A 15652-nucleotide genomic window follows, 5' to 3' on the forward strand; every position below is an offset into this window, starting at 1 on the left:
AAAATGTAAAAAACAGGAAAACAACCCGAGTCAAAACGGCTAACCCGTAAAACTCACGACTCGAGTTATAAGACCGAGATAACTCGAGTTATAAGACCGAGATAACTCAATCAAAAGCAAATTAAAACAAATTATGAAGTCTAATACCCAATAAACTTAATGTTAAAGGATGAAATTAAAAAAATAAAAATAAGTTAAAAACTAAGAAAAAAAATTCTCAGACTTTTATTTTTATTTTTAAGGACTAAAGTGTGATTTGTCTTAGCATTTTACTATTCACACTCCTATTGTGAAATGCCAAAAAATTTTAGTATATTACTAGATTGGTGACCCGCATTGCTTCGTGATCCAGTCAAAGATGTTTGAGCACACAAAAAAGATGTTTAGATGACTACGATATGTATAAAGAAGTAAGAAAAACCTTATACTAACAATATAATTTAAACTACAAGCAATGATAGTAGATGAATCGTCAAAAAACAATTTTGACTAAAAATCAATTAAAACAAATAAGCCACTAATATTATATTTAGAAGGATAATGAAAAAAAAAAGACTATTAGCAACCCTTTATCACTTCATTGTTGACATCGCCTATCACAAAACAAAGCTTATTGAGACGGTTCAAACCTAACTAAAAATTTTGGACGACAACATAAGAAGAAGTTATTGTGGTCACTAGAGCAACGCTTAAAGCAAATCAAACCAAAAAATGAAGTGAGCTTCCACCTATATTCAATAAATCAATTCTATTTAATTCAAGAATAAATTTTCTTTTAAAAAATAAACTTATCAAGGAATAACAAATAAAAAGACCTAAAGTAACTCAATTAAATAAAAAAAATAAAACCAAGGTCATAAAAAACATGAAAAAAATAGAGCTAATTTCCAATTAAATAAATAAAGAAGGATGAGATAAAAAAAACATTAGATTAAAAAAATGATGAAAAAACTAAAGTAATCCTAGACAAACCTCATGAAGTTAGGTTAATCTTCAAAGTTTGTAACCCGTGAAATCTTAGACACAGCCTTAACTAAGCTCAAATCCAAACCAATTAAATATCAAACAATTAAATCATATGAAAAATGCAACTCTTTTAAATTTTGCAAACAAAAGAAAAAAACAATTAAAATAATGAGAATGAAACCTACCAAGAAAACAATTATGAAAGGTGGGAATGAAAAAAGACTACTCTAAAAATTATCTTAGACTACAAAAAATAACAATAAAAAATGAGAATCAATTTTGATAAGGAAAAAATTTGAATAAGGATAAAATTGAAAAAAAAAATTCTTATTTAATGAATTTAAAAAAAAAATTAAAACAAAAAACAGGGACTAATTAAAAAAATAATAAAAGTACAGGGGCTGACTTAAAAAATTAGGTGGCAGAGTGCAAACATCAAAAAAGAAAGAGGAAAGAAAAAAATAGTTATTGATAACAAACCAAACCTCCAATTGATCTACGTGCTATATATTTAAGGAGGAGATATGGTGACATAGTTTTTTTAACCACTAGAATTAGTTATGTAAGTTGTATAAAAATTATGAAGTGGTTGATGTATTGATGCTTGCACAACACCTGTTATTTTTTTTTAAATCTTCTTTTTTTAATTATTAAAGTATGGTAAATGACTCTATCCCAACCAATTAATTACAAAAAATAACAAAAAGGACACAAATATCTTTTAACCTAAAAGTTAAACCATTTGACATCAAGAGTGCCAACAACTTTTTATTGTGCATCAATATTAAAAATAACAAAAACATTCTTTGTTTGTTCATTAAATTTTTTTATTTTACATGTTAAAATGTTATTTCATTATATATTTTTAATCAAAAAATACAAAACTAATCTTGTGTAGAAATTTAAAAATTGATTTTTTTAATGGTAGTGTTGGAAAGTCATTATACAAATCTTGCCCCCAGTAAATTTTAGAATACCAAAATTGTTCCAATGCAAAAACTATTTTACCCTTGAACACCTGACAAAGAGGTTTTTTTTTTCAAGGTCAAGGAGAAAACACTGTTTCTATATAGAATGAACCGCGCCTGAGGGAACAATGTTTTCTCCATTTTTTTTTAATAATATAATAATAATAATAATAAAACACTCTTAGAAAAAAGAAAGGGAAGTAAACCTTTTTTTTATCCAACTCAAAACGACAGTCGTTCAAGCGCTTCAGATCCTATACAGTACGGACACGAGTTCATTATTAGATAATATTATCCTTAATTTACTCTAAAAACAACAATTATTGCTAAAAAAAAATAAAAAATTAACACAAATTATCAGCGGAGTAAAAATCAGAAACTTCGGTTAAATCAAGAATAAGTGCTTTCATTTCTCTCGATCCCTTCTTTTCTTTGCATCTCTTCTCAAAAGCCTCCCTTCAACGAGGCCCATACGAGAGACACCTTGGCGCATACAAGACAGAGGCCGGCCCCAAGTAATTGAATTTTTTTTTTCTTCATTTTTTTTTTTAATCTTGAAAGAGACTCATACGAGAAAAAAAGATCTACAATTGCCTCCAAGTTCAGTTCTTGTCTTGGTTAATCAACAAAAAGGTAACAAATTTGTCAATTTTGATTACAACCCAATTTGGAGGCTACCTGTTTGCTGTTATTTCGCTATCATTTATAGAATTTTGCTGTTGCCAAATTTCTTTTGTTGGGATGTCATTTTAGAAAAATATCTCGCCTAGTTGTTCACTCTCTTACACCTAACGGAGAAGAAATTAAGAGAAACAAATCACGTGTTACTTTGAATTTCTTTATATGGGTTTTGCTTTGAGTGTAAATTTAGCTTTATTGCATTGTTGAAAGAACATACTTTTTTGGTTTTTTTTAGATCTTCAATTGTGATAGATTTGTGATGGGTTTGTTATGAATTGTGTTGCAGAGTTGGTTTTTGAGGCTAAGATATGGATTTATAGAGACCCTGTTGAGGGAATTTGATTTTGGAGTGGAGAATTGGAAGTGTGCTTTTTGTTGTTTCGGAGAATGTGGGTACTGTGGACGTGTTTGTTTTAATTTTGTGTGCTCAAGTGGCTGTAAAGGAAGAGGTTTTTGTTTGATTGCATAGAATGGCTGATGCAGCTGGGTTAATGGAGGCCGCTGGGGCTAGATTTAGTTCGTTGGAGTTGATCGGGAGAGGATCGTTTGGCGATGTTTATAAAGCGTATGTGTTCATTTCTTGTTTATGTTCTGCAGCAATCACATTACTATTCTCTTGCTTATAATAGTTTGAAACTCTATACATTTCTTAGGAAGCCTTGTTAGAAATTTGTACAATATCACTGTAGATTGCATGGGAACATAAGTTGCCAGTACTGCACTTTTGTAACCACATTGGAGCATTAAGGTGGTGGAAATCCATTACACCAGGGAAATTCTAGCTCATACGCTGCCATAGTTGAAATCACCTATGAGAAAGAAACAAAAAGATGCATAACACACAAAACTCCGAAAATGATTAAGTTATTTTCATGCATGGTTTCTCACAATGAGACAAACTAAGCTATCATCTATTATGCAAAATGGAAACGTAGAAATTAGGATGATAAATTGAAATCTTACGTTCTTGCCAACTGGAGGAACACGGGATTCTTCTCATCAAGGTATCATGGAATATGATCTGTAGAAGGAATTTAATTCCACTTGTTAAGTCATGTCATTCAGATTAGCAGAATTAGTGAAGAATTTTGTAATAAATTTGCACTTTGTGAGGGTTGTTTTGAACATGTTCCACCTTAAGTATGCTTAGTTATGTCATTGAAATTCCTTTACATGCTTAAAGCATTGCAGTATCAGAAGCTAATACACATTATTGTACTTCAAATACTATTGATATTGCATGCTATTTTTATTTCCAAAATGAAGCTTTACCATCACAATAACTATCTGAAGAGTGTACATGCTGTACTTGTTGCCGCTGATGCCTTTCTAATATGCAGGTTTGATAAGGAGCTTAACAAAGAAGTTGCTATCCAAGTTATTGATTTGGAAGAATCGTAAGCACTCAGTATTAGTTATTTTGCCTTTTGTATTCTGCTCTCTGCTATCAAAATTAGAGGGTTAATCGTATCTGATCTTCAGTCTGTCCCAGGGTTGTCTCTCTGTGTACAAGTGAATATTTTCCTGGCCAGAGAGAAACTGAAAGGCACCCCGGTTTTCCATTATTCCCTGATTCACAACTGTTCTATTACTTTACTGAAGAGATTTATGTGGATGGACTTCATAAATTCCTCTCAAAGTAAATTATAGGCGTTAAAGCAGCTGAACCACTTCTCTGTGGTTAGAAAACATAGACTATGGGGTTGTTTTTGAAAGTAGATCCTAGGTGCAAATAGGTGTTATCCTATGGGCACTTAACCATGTGCTGATATTTTATTGGAGGCATAACTTTATGCCACTGTTGCTGATATTGATGGTTGGGGAAACAATTGCAACATTGATATCTATTGAAATTAAATGTTTCTTTTTTCAGTTTCCCACTTCTAATGAAAGGAGATTAGTATTAGCAAAATATTTACAATCAGCCAAAAAAAGACAAAAAATACCGAGATGTTTGGGAAACAACAATGGAAACATGTTCTGGTATCTGTATGTTCTGACTTAATCTATGATATGTCTTTCCTTATGGTAAAATGCATGTTAGGGGAGATTACTTTTTATATGGCCTCTTGGCTCGTATTGAACTAGAAGCTTTTTGTACTGCAAACAGACTGCTATTTTTTTTCTCCAAAAACATTTTAGCCTGCGAGCTTTATAAACAGTATAATGTGGTTCTCTAATTCCTAAATATTGCTTGATTTTTTTCTTCTGCAGTGAGGATGAAATTGAAGACATTCAAAAGGTATTACCTCTTATTCAGGGTTATCCATTTATTATATGTGATGATTTTGTTCCTCATGCATCTAAGTTTTTTGCTAGGAAATTTCTGTTTTGCGCCAATGCCGATCTCCATACATCACGGAGTACTATGGATCCTATCTTCACCAGACGAAACTATGGATAATTATGGAGTACATGGCTGGTGGATCTGTTGCTGACCTAGTAGGTTACTTCACTTGTTTTGTTTCTTTGTTACATGAAATTAGTAATTTTGTCTGTGAAAGATTCCTAATAATGGTTATTTGCAATGTTGATGCAGTAATTGTCAATTATTGTTTATTTATAATTGAACCAGATAATTTTCTAGATAATGATTATTCTCTGAAAAGCTAATACATATTTTTATTTCCGCAGCTGCAGTCAGGTCCTCCACTGGATGAAATGTCAATTGCTTGTATTTTACGGGACTTGCTGCATGCTATTGAATATTTACATAATGAAGGAAAAATTCACAGAGATATTAAAGGTTTTGCAAAATTTTTTATTTATTTTTAATTTGCTTTTAATTTCTTTCCTTCCTGTTATTTTTTTTTTTGCCTCAATGCTTGCTTGAATTGCTTGCCCACTGACATCCTGCCCACTAAATTTTGGCAGCTGCTAACATATTGTTGAGCGAGAATGGTGATGTTAAGGTATTTCCTTTTGTCTTGAATAGGCTTAAAAGGCCCCCTTGATTATCTGTAGAGTGGTGAATTAGAAGATATGATAATGTAGTAGCTTTACCACTTTTTGTACTTTTTATTTGAGAAAGTGGTGGAGTTATGTGCTCACTTTTAGTATTCCAATTTACTATGGTGACCTTGTGACAGGTTGCAGATTTTGGCGTTTCTGCACAGTTAACAGGAACAATATCGAGGAGAAAGGTACTACAACTTATTCAGCTAAGCTTTGTTCTCCAACCAGTAAAGAGCGTATCACATAGTGGAATATGCCTTGTGGACTTTTTGTTTATCATTTATTGTTAGGTCTACTGTTTTAGGACCTATTCGTTGCTAAACTTGTATTATGACATTTGCTTTTTTTGTTTGTTAAATTATTATGAAGGAGTAGCAGATAATTGCTACAGAAAAATAGCAGATCAGCAGAAACTATTGTGGGAAACCATAGAAAATGATATTAGATCATAATTCAATTGTTAAATTAAAACAATTGAAATCTTTGTTCAATTCATTGAAAACTAAAAATAAAGAAAATAATTGAATGAATTCTCTTATTGAGAAAAAAAAATAAATTTTATTGCTTTTTGTAGTGGCCTTTTATTTTTGGAGGAAGGGAGTAACTATTTAGTAGATGGAGACATCACCATTATTTCCTGTTTGAATGAGTGGTGTGGTTCCCCTTCCAATTATTATTCCTAGTTGGCTTATTTGCACTGGCCATTTTGGGCCACAGGCCCCCCTGTTTACTGTCCTTTTGTTTTTCAAGTTTTGTAATTCAAGTTGGTAGCATTTGTTGGATTACTGGAATTCATCTTCATTAGATATTTTGTCAGTTAACCATTTCTTTCTTCCGATTTGCAATTCAAGTTGGTAGCATTCTTTGGCTGACTAGAACTCATCATTTTCTGATAATTATCATTTAAACTTTTTTTGCTTTGTTCTGGCATTCAATTTTGAGTGAAAAATCTGTTCAGCAATATGCTAATTTGGTTAACAAATACAGACTTTTGTAGGAACACCATTCTGGATGGCTCCAGAGGTGATTCAGAATTCAGAAGGATACAATGTGAAGGTATCTTTGAAACAGTTCTTAGCTTTTCTTTTGGGTTTTCTGATTTGTTTTGCTAGAGCTGTACATCACTCCTCCCTCCCTCCCTTCATGTCAACGTTTGAGTGTGGTCATGCTAAAGCCCTTGCTTGATGCAGGCAGATATTTGGTCTCTAGGGATAACTGCTATTGAGATGGCAAAAGGGGAACCTCCACTTGCTGATCTTCATCCTATGAGGGTTCTCTTTATCATACCTCGAGAAAATCCACCACAGGTTCTCTCTGCATTCTTTAATGTCAAACTGATTAGTGACTTTACAATTGTAGAATGATGAAATATGTATTTAACATATGGAATTACTATTCAACATTTGTTTCTCGTGCAGCTGGATGAACACTTTTCTCGTCCTATGAAAGAGTTCGTCTCGTTCTGTTTAAAGAAAGTTCCTGCCGAGGCTAGTATTTATTTCCTCTGTATTATTTATTTCCCGTTTCCTTGTGAATATTGGAGCTATGATGGGTTTCCTATGAATTGGGTGTTCTTGTGTCATTGCAAGTGGAAGAATCAATTTAGGGCTTGGTTAAACTCAAGTCCAACTTTTCAATGAAATTTCATGACATGCTTGTTGCTTCAAGTTCCCTTATCATGATATGACCATGCATGCATGCTCGCACTCCCAAACACACACATTGAGAGAGGGTGCAACATGTTCTCTTTGAACTGTCAAAGATTGATCTGTAGGAACAAATAAGAAAATGAAGAGCCATTTATTGCTTCCCTGTTTGTGTGTTTCTTTGCCAGAGGTGCCCCATTTATAAATTAGAAAAAGCTTTATCAGTATAGAGCATGTCAGATGGTATAAAAAATGTAGTAACAATATGATAATGATAAATAAACATCTCCCTGCACCCTTGCAGAACCTCTGATACTAGTCCCCATATCCATTGTCTTAGAAATATGAAAAGTTGGAGTTTGGATTTGAACTTGATTTGGATCATTATACTGAGTTCATCTAGTTTTGTTCTTAAGAACGAGATCTGCTATGTGGAGTTTGTTTTTCTTTCTATTTTTGGATGTTGAATGAATGTGAAAAGCAAAACTGGTGATGTGTTCAAATTGATTAGCAAGAGCTGCAAAATTTACAACTGAATATCATACCTCATTGTCCACTTATTACATGAGGTGCTGGGGTTTGTGTTGGGGGGGTGGTTAAATCAAGGGGAGGAGACTAGGGACTTCTGTGAATCTAGGATGTTTCCTCAAATACTTGTCACAAAAAAATGAATATTGCTGATATAGTGTTCTCAATTCAGTTAATTGAGTTTTCAAATCCAATTGTTTGCTGTGATTCTCCATGTTGTTTTGCTGGAGTTTGTTGTTTTTTGAGTGGAGATCCTTTGTTCCACTCAGTAATTTGTTTGCGTGAATTATATCACCTTCCATCAGAATTTATGCCCCTTGCTGACAAAAAAGGGAGCTTGTGAGAACACTGAATCAAATTTACGCTACCCTTGCAGATATCACATCCAAGTGATAGCATACCTTTCAAAGATATATGTTTAATTAGGGGAATCACATTTTACTTTATTTCTTGGTTTTCATGGCTGTTGCTGCTGTATGGCAGCTCCTTTTTGTTTTGGTGTTTACACTATACCAGTGCAACGGTTCTCATATTTCTTTTTCATGTCTGATGATTGGGAGAAGGATTTTGACCATGGTAAATGTTGAAATGGATCCTGTTTTTAAGCTCTTTACACAACCAAAGCCTTTTGGGGGTAGAATTTCATCTGTCAATAAGTTAGGTGAATTATGCAGGATATGAACTATTTCAAAAGCGAATGGGACAGTATGATTTTTATGTAGCTTTAATCAATACAATTTTCTCAAATTAACATTCAACCTGCAGTAGACGGGTTTCATAGGTGTTGATTATCCTGGGTGCCAGGAACTATTTTGACTGAAATGGTTACAAGAATGCTTATGACCAATTCAATTAATACCTACCACAGATTCTTGTACTGAAACTGTGTTGTCTGGTATGGGATATTTGGGTGGAAAATTATGGGGTTGTGCAGCCCTACCATTTAGAATTTAGCAAAAGTTTGGTGGTGCCTGATTTGTTTTTGGATAAATCATAGTCCCACCTGTCTTATGACAAGATTTTCGTAGACTCATATTTTACTTGGATTTGTTTGCGGATCTGCAAATAAGAATCCTCCTTCCGTGATGTCACATTTTCAAAAGGAATGTGAACTGACAAGAAAATATAACTTTTTACCAAGCATTTTCTTCTTGTTTGGTGTGAGACCTTGCATTCTGACACATTGGTGAAGCATGTAAGAGCACTGATGGTTTTTGTATGGTTTCCTTGCACTCAAATTCCTTGAGACTTGCAAGGATTGGTTACTTGCTTTGAGCAACAACCCAACCCAATGAGATGGGTTTTGCTTTTGTTTCCTAAATTTATTAGCTTAAAAATTTTACTCAATACACTAACAAAACATCAATTTTCCAAAGCAATCTGATGCAATGTTGTGATTAAGATTCTTGTCTTTCAATTTTTATCTGAAGACATTTTAAGCTGATACATGACTTTCTTGATGTAATATGAAGTTTAGGGGCTGTTTGAAAACAGAGCAATACTTCAATTTTCTAGAAAAACCAGAGTTAGAAAACTGAAACTTCCTTTTCAATATAATATTTTGTTCATTTATTTTTTTTTCAGTTTTCAAAATTTGTATTGAGTTTGAAAACATTTTAGAGGTCCTCCATCATTTTCCTTTATAATTTTTCCACTTTTTTCAAATGAAGAAAAAACATGAAAAATGCAATTTTTTTCTTTTATATATAAGCACTTTTTTGCATATAAAATATTAATTTTTTTTCATATTTTCATATTTAGTTAGTGCCATAAATTTATATTTTATTAAAAATCTAATATAAACTTTGCTTTGGGCTAACAGTATAACTTTTTTATGATAATTTTTAATTTGAATGAAAACAAATTAATATTTTATAATTAGATTATCATGAATATAAGATGTTAAGATGACTATTATAAATTATGGTTTTGATTTTTTATGAAAAATAGTTGTAATCTTAATGTATTTCTTATTTTTTTTAGTGGAAAAATTCCTTTTCATTCTCAGCAAATGATCGTGTTTTTCAATTTTTCATTGGAAAGGAAGAACTGGAAAATAAAAAGAAAACTGGAAATGGAAAAGGAAAATAATTTTCTATTAGTGAACAAACCCTTATTTTCTCTTACTGTTTTCTTTTATTTATCGATGTTTCTGAATGTTCTGATACTTGTTAGTTGAAATGGGTGCTGTGTATTTAATGTCTATGTTGTTGGCTTAACCATTGTTTCATTTTTTCTTTTTAATTTTCCATGTATTAAATTTCAGAGGCCAACTGCTAAGGAACTTCTAAGGCATCGGTTTATTAGAAATGCTAGAAAGAGCCCAAGGCTTTTGGAAAGAATAAGGTGCGATATCTTGCTTTTGTCCTTTGCCTTAGGATGCTGCACCCCCCCTAAAACAAATATGGTTGCTGAAGCTTTTTTCTTTTTGCCTTCCTTTTCTCCTCTCTCTATTTTGTTTTATTTCCTTATGTCAGTATTAAGGATATAAGGTATCATAAGGTAGCTTGAAATGTGCTTAATTTTGTCTCAGGCATTATTTCCTGTAACAGTTCCTGGCATGTGTTTTTGTTAAACAAAATGCAAAACTGGATGCATCTTTGTTACATAAGCAAGCACAATATTTACATTCTTGTTGTCATCTTGATAGAGAGCGTCCAATGTACCAGATAAAGGATGCAGAAACCCCCAGAAATGGTCCTATAGGAATAGGGGAAGGTTTTGATACTGTGAAGGTTGTAAGAGAGTTGAAGGCTGATGGAACTGTTCGAGCCAGGTGAATTTCATTTCTTTATTGTTTATTGTCTGCATTGTGTGTTATCTTATTCCAATGGACTGGTTTAATTTGCAGCGGTCAGGGAAAGCCCTTCAAAAATGCTGGATGGGACTTCAGCATTGGTGGATCACAGGCTACAGGAACAGTTAGAAGTGCTGCAAGACCACCGCAGGTTAGAGAAAAGAAAACAGATATTTCATACAATAAGGATACCCAAAGAAGAGCTTCAGAGAGTGGTAATCATTTGTTGTCTGCATCTGGAAATGCACTTCAGGAATCACTGGAATTATCCTATGGTAAAGATGCTAGGGATCGATATCGTGATGATCATCAGGATAATTCCTATGATGATGTAAGTGCTCTCTTTTGAATTATGCATTATATCAAGAATGAAAACTTCACCTGTGTTGTGGGCTAAGAATAGAGACCAAGATAGTTTTCTAAAATACACACAAAAAAAAAATAAAGAAGAAGAAGAAGAAGAAGAAGTGATGAAATCAGCTGTACTAAATATTTAGATGTTAGCGGCTGCCATCAACATGATTGGTAAAATTTACATGCCTAAGCACAAGCAATGGCATTCTCCTGGAATGTTTCCAACAGCGACTCACGCTAGAATTTTATAGAAGTAAATGCCTACATGTTAGCCAGTTTTTTTCAAACCTGCTGCTGACTGGTTAGAAATTCAGTAGTGTGCTTAATTGATCGGAAATTATAGCAGAAATTGAATAAGCTGGAACTCTCTAGACCAAACTTTTAATATTGGCTGAAGTACTCAATTTCCAGGATGATTTGTCCTTGAGTGGATCAGGAACTGTTGTCATACGGACTCCTAAAGGATATCAGTCATCTGCCTTGTTTCGAGATCAAAACAATGCGGTACGACTTCTGTATTAAGTTGTGCAATACGTATTGCTTTCCCTGTGCAACCCATTTATTTTATCAGATTTTTATGTTGTGTAGTCTAGCAGCACATCAACTACTTTTGAAGATGCTTCTACCAGTGGAACAGTTGTTTTCCGTGGCCAACATGATGAATCTGACTCTCCTCGGACTCATAAATCCATATTAGGAATGCAAGAGAGAAGTTCAAGTTCTTCACTGGAGGACAGTGCTCTAAATCTTGCCGAGGTTACTTCTGTGTTTTATTGTTACATGCTAATTTCATTAGGCAGCTTGTAAATATGGCCATTAATCATCAGATCCTTTTGAATCAGTCTTGAATTGTTATTTAGTGCTTCTCAACTGTACTCATTCCTGAAGCAATGTTAGAACTTGCGTTCCATCTTGCTTGTATTTTTTATTGTTTTATTTTCTCATCTAAAGTTCGATTGTCTGCCCCAACCAATCCTGAAGATTTGGTCTCTGGATCTACCTAAAGCTTTTGCTCAAGTCATGTTTTTACCTTTTTTTTCAGATTCCCGACCTTTTCTCCTTTTGACAGTTTCATGTTTGTCAGTAGATTCTGATCTGGAACCTTTCAGTGTGCTTATGTTGAGAAGATTTGTTGATTGTCGTGTGTATGCAGGCAAGGGCTGCGTTTCAAGGAGGGTTGAGGAAAGGAAATGCTAGAGAAAGGTTTGTACCAAGCAATAATAATAGATATGGGCTGGAGAACAGAAGAAGAGAGCAATTGACAAACAGCTCTGATTCTTCCAGGTACCTTATACTTAAACACGTGGATAATCATTTTGCCTGCGAAAAAAAGAAAAAAGAAAGTTTTTTACAAATTTCATAAGGGCAACACTTCTACCTCAGAAGTTCTCCTGAATACTTCGATGCACCAAAAGCTTTTCCAAGATCACAGCAAGCCAGCGATGTTGAAGAAAGTGCAAGAATAGCATCAGCATCTTTGTCAGTTTTGCTTATCCCATCCTTAAAAGAGGTGAGTAGCCAAATGATGCTGTGTATCAGTTTTCAGATTTGCATGACAGAGGTATTTTAGTGTTGTTATTTCATAAATTATAATCTAATTTCCTAGGTGACAAGTCAGTTATGAAGTTCGTTTCTGTCAACAAAATGAATTTTGGCAATAGAGCAGGTGGATGTAGTATTTCTCATCAATTCACATCTCTTTAGCTTCTGACAAACCATTGCAAAGATTGGTACTAGCTATGCAGCAAATTTGGCCCATCAGATCATTTATTATATCCGCCTAGGGTTATATGAAACATGGAATATTTTGTTTTGCTTTTCTTCAACTAATTTTGTATGACAAAATTGATCAGGTTGCTTTACAAGTTAGTTCATAAGCTTATCAAGAAATAAAAGAAATCAGTTTTGTGCTACTAAATCTTTAGATCGCTGTAGTCAACTGCATTTAATAATGAAACATTTACCTTGTTATTTCCCATGTTTACTAGACTTGTGCTATCGTGTCTTTCTTTTCTTATTCTCTTGTTCATTTATGTGCCTTTTAGACATTGTGGAAATATGTTGTGTTTGTCTTTTCTTTTTGTCGCATTGGAGTGCTAGTGCACACAATTTCTTGTATTTTCTAGTGATTAAAAATTGTGAGCCTGTTAGGTCCCTGCCAACAGTTTAGGTATCTTTGATTTAAGTTCTATGTGCAATCTGATGGCTCCACATGTTCTTTTTAAGTTTGTGTCAATTTCATCTTCACCTGTTTCATTTCTAATAGCTTGATATGTATGATATAGGCTGTTGCTGATGATTCAGAAAGAGCACTTTTTCATGCAGTCACAAATTCGCTTGTAAATATGGAGCGGGTAAAGCCTGGATCTTGTGATATCTTTGTCAGAAGTTTGCTTCAGCAGTTGGCAAGGTTCAAAATTCTTACTTGAACTGTCTAAGAAAATTATGCTAATGTGATAGTATTTGCCAACATAGTGGCAATTTTTAGTTCAAATTACTGAAGTAAAAGCGGTTTCTGCAGTTCGAAAGAATCTTCACTGAGAGATCTGCAGGAGCTTGCAGCTCGCCTATTAAGCAAGGGCGAGACAACCCCTGAAGAAACACAAAATGGAAATACAAATGCTGATAGCAGGAAAAAGCAACCGACCAAGGAATTTAATTCAAATGCCAATTTAAGTCCTCTTGCGAGATTTCTGCTCTCAAGGTTGGTTTAAGTGATTTTTGTACCATCAATGAATTATTTATTATTTGAAAATAGGAAAATCTTGCATCTGACTCGAGCATCTTTGGCTATTAAAGACATAGTTATTAAATCTAGTTCAAGGATTGACCTGGCTAAGGGGCCGGGTTCCGGGTTTCATTGGTCAATCCAGAAAATTTAAAAAAAATATTTGAAGTTTTAATATTTCATATGAAAAAATTAATAAAAAAATCCATGTAAATATAACATATGCATGTTGTAAATAATGAAGTTTAAAAGAATATTTTAAGAAGTTTTTTATCCCGCATTAAAAAGATATTATGTTATGCTTTTAGTATTTAAACCAAAATTTTTTTTTATCTCACATTGAAAAAATAATTTTTTTTTCTTGGGAATATAGAGTATATATATTAATGGGTTTTAAATCTTACATTGAAAAAATACAATTTTTTTCTTGTGAACATAGAGTTTATATATGAAAAGGTTTCAAATCCTGCATTGAAAAGATATTATATTATCTTTTTAAATTAAATTATTTAAATCAAAAAGTTTTTTATCCCACTTTGAAAAAACCTAACTTTTTTTTTTGTGAACATAGAGTATATGTACTAAAGAGTTTCAAATCCTACATTGAAAAAATAAAATATTTTTTTAATATTTATATAGTAAATTTTAAAAAGTGTTAATAACCAACTAAAAAAATATGAAAAAAGAGGGGTATAGGAAAAAACCACATTTGAAAGAGAAAAAAAGACAGTGGGTCTCGTCCAAGTTCACCCGGGTCATGGGTTAACTTGCCAGGTCGACTGGTTTTGTCAAGTTGGTGCCCTGGCCGGTCTTTTATTTGTTCTTTTGCGATTTATATTGAAGAAATAAAATATTTTTCTAATATTTACGGGTTCGACCAGGTCTTTGGTCGACCCTTCGGGCCAAGCCGGGTTTAATAACCAGGAGTAAAGATTTTGATCTTTTTATGTATTTCTAAATAGTAAATAATGATTTTTCTGACTCTTTTTGTTTGTTCTTTTACTGTTTATATTGTAGTGCTTTTTATGGATATGCTATTAAAGATTTTGATCCTTTTTTCTCATGCAGATGGCAAGGCCAAGTTTCACGAGATGTCAATCCAACTTGAAAACTTAAAAAGGAAGAGCTTGGAGGGAGGCTGAGTACATCTTCTATCTTTTTGTAGTGTGTTACCTGTTTATGCATTCTTTCAGATTTGATGTACATATCATTGTAAGAAAATGTGCATCTATAATATTTCTATTATGATCATTTGCCCTTTTCATGGTCTCTTAATCGTAGCAGCAGAATTGGTGTATAATTAGGGGTGTGAGTTTGTTTTTGCTATATGAATTAATCAGTGTAATTTTAGGAACCTTAGTTGTATTTATCATCATATTCTAGTCGAAATTTTGTCCCAAATGTTTGAATCAAGTTTTAGTGTCTCATTCCAATTCCATTTAGCATGCTTCGGTTGGCCAGAGATTGCATACCTTGCCTTCTCTTGAAATCAATATTTTCAGATTCATCTCTCCGTGAATCTGTTCTTGTAAGGGAATGATAGTGGGATTGTTCAAATACTGGAAGGATACAAGAAAAAAACCAATTCACCTCAACAGGTAGTATTGTTAAATTCTGGAAACAACTTCTCTGTGTAACAGGATTGATTTTGTCCAATCTTGGAATGCCTTACCGGTATCATATAATGTTCATTAACACATTTCCTCTGACTTTAGAAGAAGCAGTCGATATTTATAGTGAAAATGATGTGATTTTTTTTTTCTAGTATCTTCTGGTTGTAAAGTACAATTTTTGCTCATATTCCTAGAGTTACAATCATGGAAATCCCTCGTGATCAGATGCCTGTATTGCTGAATGCAGAAGCAATGACGAATGAAATTAGTATTAGGTGCGTATGCTTCCCAATTCCTTGAGAATAGATTTTTGGTTCAGGTAAACAGCTCGAGCTCATTCCGTAGAATCATATACTTGTATTGATTAAGATGGGAATTTGCTAGGCTTTGTTCTTTGAGAGGGTTTAGCTTTAGGT

The 15652-nt window shown here is 33.2% G+C and overlaps 1 protein-coding gene across 4 annotated transcripts; it reads left to right on the plus strand.

Moving 5' to 3' along the window:
* The first annotated feature begins 2315 nt into the window (after positions 1-2315).
* Positions 2316-15056, plus strand: LOC105139169 (Protein kinase superfamily protein). Of its 4 annotated transcripts, XM_011045530.1 has the most exons (22): positions 2457-2567; positions 2902-3180; positions 3956-4012; positions 4830-4857; positions 4935-5057; positions 5250-5361; positions 5490-5527; positions 5705-5758; positions 6558-6626; positions 6761-6877; positions 6989-7057; positions 10011-10090; positions 10395-10520; positions 10596-10692; positions 10795-10872; positions 11307-11399; positions 11484-11651; positions 12049-12179; positions 12279-12405; positions 13181-13305; positions 13417-13599; positions 14692-15056. In XM_011045530.1, the coding sequence occupies exons 2-22, from the start codon at positions 3086-3088 to the stop codon at positions 14729-14731; spliced, it is 2010 nt and encodes a 669-aa protein (XP_011043832.1). In that variant the 5' UTR covers positions 2457-2567; positions 2902-3085; the 3' UTR covers positions 14732-15056. The 4 variants fall into 4 exon arrangements, with proteins under 4 accessions (XP_011043830.1, XP_011043829.1, XP_011043831.1 ...); XM_011045528.1 differs by lacking the exon at positions 2457-2567 and adding an exon at positions 2316-2449 and having other exon boundaries at positions 10596-10872; XM_011045527.1 differs by having other exon boundaries at positions 2456-2567; positions 10596-10872.
* Positions 15057-15652: the final 596 nt, after the last annotated feature.

The sequence above is a fragment of the Populus euphratica genome, unplaced genomic scaffold (genome assembly GCF_000495115.2).
Source record: "Populus euphratica unplaced genomic scaffold, PopEup_1.0 scaffold139.1, whole genome shotgun sequence".
Lineage (NCBI taxonomy): Eukaryota > Viridiplantae > Streptophyta > Magnoliopsida > Malpighiales > Salicaceae > Populus > Populus euphratica.

Bases quoted from the DNA above. Each gene is read 5' to 3' on its own strand.
- LOC105139169 (XM_011045528.1), top strand. From the start codon at position 3,086: ATGGCTGATGCAGCTGGGTTAATGGAGGCCGCTGGGGCTAGATTTAGT. The intron at 3,181-3,955 runs GTATGTGTTCAT...TCTAATATGCAG, and splicing joins TTTGGCGATGTTTATAAAGC to GTTTGATAAGGAGCTTAACA. The intron at 4,858-4,934 runs GTATTACCTCTT...GTTTTTTGCTAG, and splicing joins AAATTGAAGACATTCAAAAG to GAAATTTCTGTTTTGCGCCA.